This window comes from Notamacropus eugenii, chromosome 3 (genome assembly GCF_028372415.1).
Source record: "Notamacropus eugenii isolate mMacEug1 chromosome 3, mMacEug1.pri_v2, whole genome shotgun sequence".
NCBI classification, from domain to species: Eukaryota; Metazoa; Chordata; class Mammalia; order Diprotodontia; family Macropodidae; genus Notamacropus; species Notamacropus eugenii.
This window is the reverse complement of record NC_092874.1, coordinates 228,670,556-228,674,734: the sequence shown is the minus strand read 5'-3', so window position 1 is coordinate 228,674,734 and position 4,179 is coordinate 228,670,556. Positions and strand designations below refer to the sequence as shown.

Here is a 4,179-nt window from a genome sequence, read left to right as displayed (position 1 = left end):
CATAGACCAATGCCTGACACCATACACAAGAATAAAGTCCAAATGGGTACATGATCCAGGTATAAAGATTGATACCATGGACAAATTAGAGGAGCAAGGAATAGCATATTCTTCAGATTTATGGAGTCAGGAAGAATTTTTGACTAAAGAAGAGATAGAAAGCATTATTAAATGCAAGATGGATAATTTTGATTACATTAAACTGAAAAGTTTTTGCACAACCAAACCCAATGCAACCAAAATTTGAAAGGAAGAAGTATATTGGGAAAGAATTTTTACATCTAATCCCGGGGATAAAGACCTCATTTCTAGAATATATAGAAAACTGAGTTTGGTCAAATGATATGAACAGGCAATTTTCAGAGGAAGAAATTAAAGATATCTATAATCATATGAAAAGGTGCTCTAAATCACTTTTGATTAGAGAAAAACAAATCAAAACAACTCTGAGGTACCACATCACACTGATCAGATTGGCAAACATGACAGAACAGGAAGATGATAAATGTTGGAGAGGATGTGGGAGAGTTAGAACACTAATTCATTGTTGGTGGAGCTGTGAGCTCATCCAACCATTCTGGAGAGCAATTTGGAACTATGCCCAAAGGGCTACAAAAATGTGCATACCCTTTGACCCAGTAATATCGCTTCTAGGATTGTAACCCCCAAGTAAAAATTCGAAGGGGTCCCACATGTACAAAAATATTTATAACAGCACTCTTTGTAGTGGCCAAAAACTGGAAGTCAAGGGGATGCCCATCAATTGGAGAATGGCTGAATAAATTATGGTATGTGAATGTAGTGGAATACTATTGCACCATAAGAAATGATAAACAAGAAGTCTTCAGAGAAGCCTGGGAAGGACTTATATGATCTGATGCTGAGAGAAAGGATCAGAACCAGGAGAACTTTGTGCACAACAGCAAACACAGTGTACAAGAGTTTTTTTCTGGTAGACTTGGAACTTCATAGCAATGCAAGGACTTAAAAAAAAATTCCCAATGGTCTTCTAAGGCAAAATGCCTTTGATATCCAGAGAAAGAACTATGGAATTCAGTAGGAGAATGTAGCAGATCATTTTGTGTGTGTGTATGTGCGTGTGTGTGTGTGTTTGTGTGTATTATGTTTTGGTTTGTTATAAGATTTCTCCCATTAATTTAGCTCTTCTATACAGCATGACTATAGTGAAAATGCATTAAATAGGAATGTATGTGTACATCCTATATAGAATTGTATGCTGTCTCTGGGAGGAAGGGAGAATGTGGGGGATAGGGAGAGGAATGTAGAGGATGGTAGTGATTGTAGAACACTAAAAATAAAGAAAATTAATACAAAAAAACTTTTGTTCTGAAATGTGTTCATTGTTTCTTTGCAGCCACATGCATGGGTGGGCATAGAAGAGATTCTAGATCATCGGAGGGCATCAGAGAAGGCAATTTCTAAGAAGTCTTACCTATCCAGAAAGGCTTTAAAGTATTGACCTTATGACATTTTGGCCTAGGATATTTTGAAAGGGAATAATTGAGGGAAGTTAAGACACTTGCCCAGAGAAACAGATGGAAAATTATACTTAAAGTATAAATGGACTTAGAATGACCTTCTTGCTCTCTCTGTAAGTTTAGTTTACCTTGTGTTATACTAGGCATGATTTTGCAATTGGGACTCTTTCACTCACTTTTATGTTTGTGTCAAAACACCTCCAATTTCTATAACACCTCTCTAGAAAATGTCCTCCTGATAGCCCCTTTCACTTCATTGTTCCTCAGGCTATAGATAATTGGGTTTAACATTGGAGTGATGACTGTGTAGGAAAGTGATACCATCTTCTTACTCTCAGGAGATTGAGTGGACTTTGGTCTCAGATAAGTTAAACTTGCTGTCCCATAAAAGAGGGATACCACAATTAAATGGGAAGAACAAGTAGAAAAGGCTTTCTGGCGGCCAGTGGCAGAGGGCATTTTCAGGATGGTTGTGATAATGTGGGTGTATGAAACCAAGATAAGGGAGAAGGGGAACATGATGAAAAGGAGGGTAGAGGCCAATGCCTGCATCTCATACGTGGTTGTGTCCTGAGAGACAAGCTTCAAAACAGGTGGGCCATCACAGAAGAAGTGGTCCACAGTATTTTGTCCACAGAAAGTAAGGGCCATCATCCAAGCTGTTTGCAGCATAGACACAGGGACACCAGACAGCCAAGACCCTATTGCCATTAAGTTGCACAGGCCTCGGTTCATGATGAGTGTGTATCGGAGAGGGTTACAAATGGCCACGTAACGATCATATGCCATCATGGAGAGAAGAAAGCACTCAGAACTGCCAAAGAAGAAGAAGAAATACATCTGTGTACCACAGCCTATGAAGGAGATGGTTTTCTTTGTAGACACCAAGTCCACTATCATCTTGGGTACTATAACCAAAGTGAAGCAGACCTCTAAGAGTGATAGGTTTCGGAGGAAGAAGTACATGGGGGTTTGAAGAGCAGGGTCCACACTAGTTACTGTGACAATGAGGAAGTTGCCCACCAAAGTGACTGAATAAATGATCAGAAACAGAATAAAGAGGCAAATTTGCATTTCAGGATTGTTGGTGAACCCCAGAAGGAAAAATTCAGTGATTCTCGTCTGATTCTCACAAGTCATTTTTCAGTCTTGTCTCACGCAGATGACCAGATTTTGCAATTGTTTTTCATGCCTCTTAGGGGCAATTAGCATATCCAATGGACAGAGCACTGGGAGTGAAGAAAACCCAAATTCGAATTCAGCCTTAAGCATTTGCTAGTTTTGTGGACTTAGGAATCTCTGTCTGCTTCCATGTCTTCAACTGCAAAATAGAGATAATAATAGTACCCACTCTCCAAGTTTGTTATAAGGATTAAATAATATAATGTCTGCAAAATACTTACTGTGCCTGGCACATAGTAAAAATTTAATAAATACTTGTTTCTTTCTTTCACAGTTCATTAAAAACAAAATATATGAATAGAAGGGGAAAAAGAGAGAATTGTTTCTGTTCCCATTTCACAGTCACACTATATTGTATCTATGAGGATTAGTGGAACTGTTTGGAAAAGTTTTGGTCCAAAAATAATGAATGAATAGAAAAACTGCAAATATGATGACCACAGAAAGTGCTTTTCCCCTCTCACTGGTCAACTGCCATTCTCAGCCATCAGAAACTTAAATCTTGTAAAAATAAGAAAAAGGAAGCTGGTTAGATTGAAATTCATTACAACACATTCAGTTAGCATTTCCCTAGATGTGTAGGACGAATTAAAGATGCTATTCTAGTAAAATCAACAAAAATACTCATGCAATCCAGAGTTGGAAGGGATTTTAGGGTCACATGGTCCAAAAACAGTAACTTACCCAAGGTCACATGGCAGGTATTATGTGGCAGAATCAAATTGCCTGACTTCGACTCTAATTCTCTTTCAAATGTATCATCCTGTCCTTACAGTTTTGGCATATTATAAAGATCATGAAGAAAGGAAGTTATTTATCCAGAATATGAGATGCCTGAAATAGTTTAAATAGAAAATGCCAACTAAGTGCTAGTTGATGAATATTTTCTCCTTTTTTTTTCCATCACGAAGTTATTAAGTTTTATTATTATTGTTATTAGTCCTTTTCTTTAAACATGGGAAAAGTTTGGATTTTTTTTTGTTCCAATAAATGATTTCATTGATATAGTGTAGTTAGTACTAGTAGTTAGGGGGTACTTTGACTATCAAGGGTTTCTGCAGGCCCACCTTCTAAATGAAAAATTTTCCTTTAGTTAAACCCAAAACCCACTATGTTCTTCTATCATATAAAGGCAGCAGTCAATCCACTGTTTAAAGTTTAAAGAATTCCAATTAACCACAAAGTTCCTTTTGAGTGGATCACAGGAAAGATTTTTTTTTAATTATCAACTAGTTAACTTTAATCACCATTGGATCAATATATTCTATTGTAAAGTATGGCTTTGTGATGCCATGTAAGGAAAAATTAATGTATGTGCTTCCTTTATAGTCAAAATGCTTGCAAGCTTTTTCTGTTTCAAAAGGCGGAAACATAAAACCCTGAGAACTTGTGCCTAAATACAACAGTTATGAGATGATGGACTTACTAGTGGGATAAAAAATACTTCCTAATTTTATTTCATTTTGCTCCACAGAAGTATCTTAGTCACATCTTATCT

At 37.0% G+C, this 4,179-nt stretch overlaps 1 protein-coding gene across 1 annotated transcript; it reads right to left on the bottom strand.

The window, feature by feature from the left end:
- Positions 1-1,706: 1,706 nt before the first annotated feature.
- Positions 1,707-2,639, bottom strand: OR10A7 (olfactory receptor family 10 subfamily A member 7). Its single transcript, XM_072650350.1, has one exon. The coding sequence runs from the start codon at positions 2,637-2,639 to the stop codon at positions 1,707-1,709; it is 933 nt and encodes a 310-aa protein (XP_072506451.1).
- Between the last annotated feature and the right edge of the window lie 1,540 nt (positions 2,640-4,179).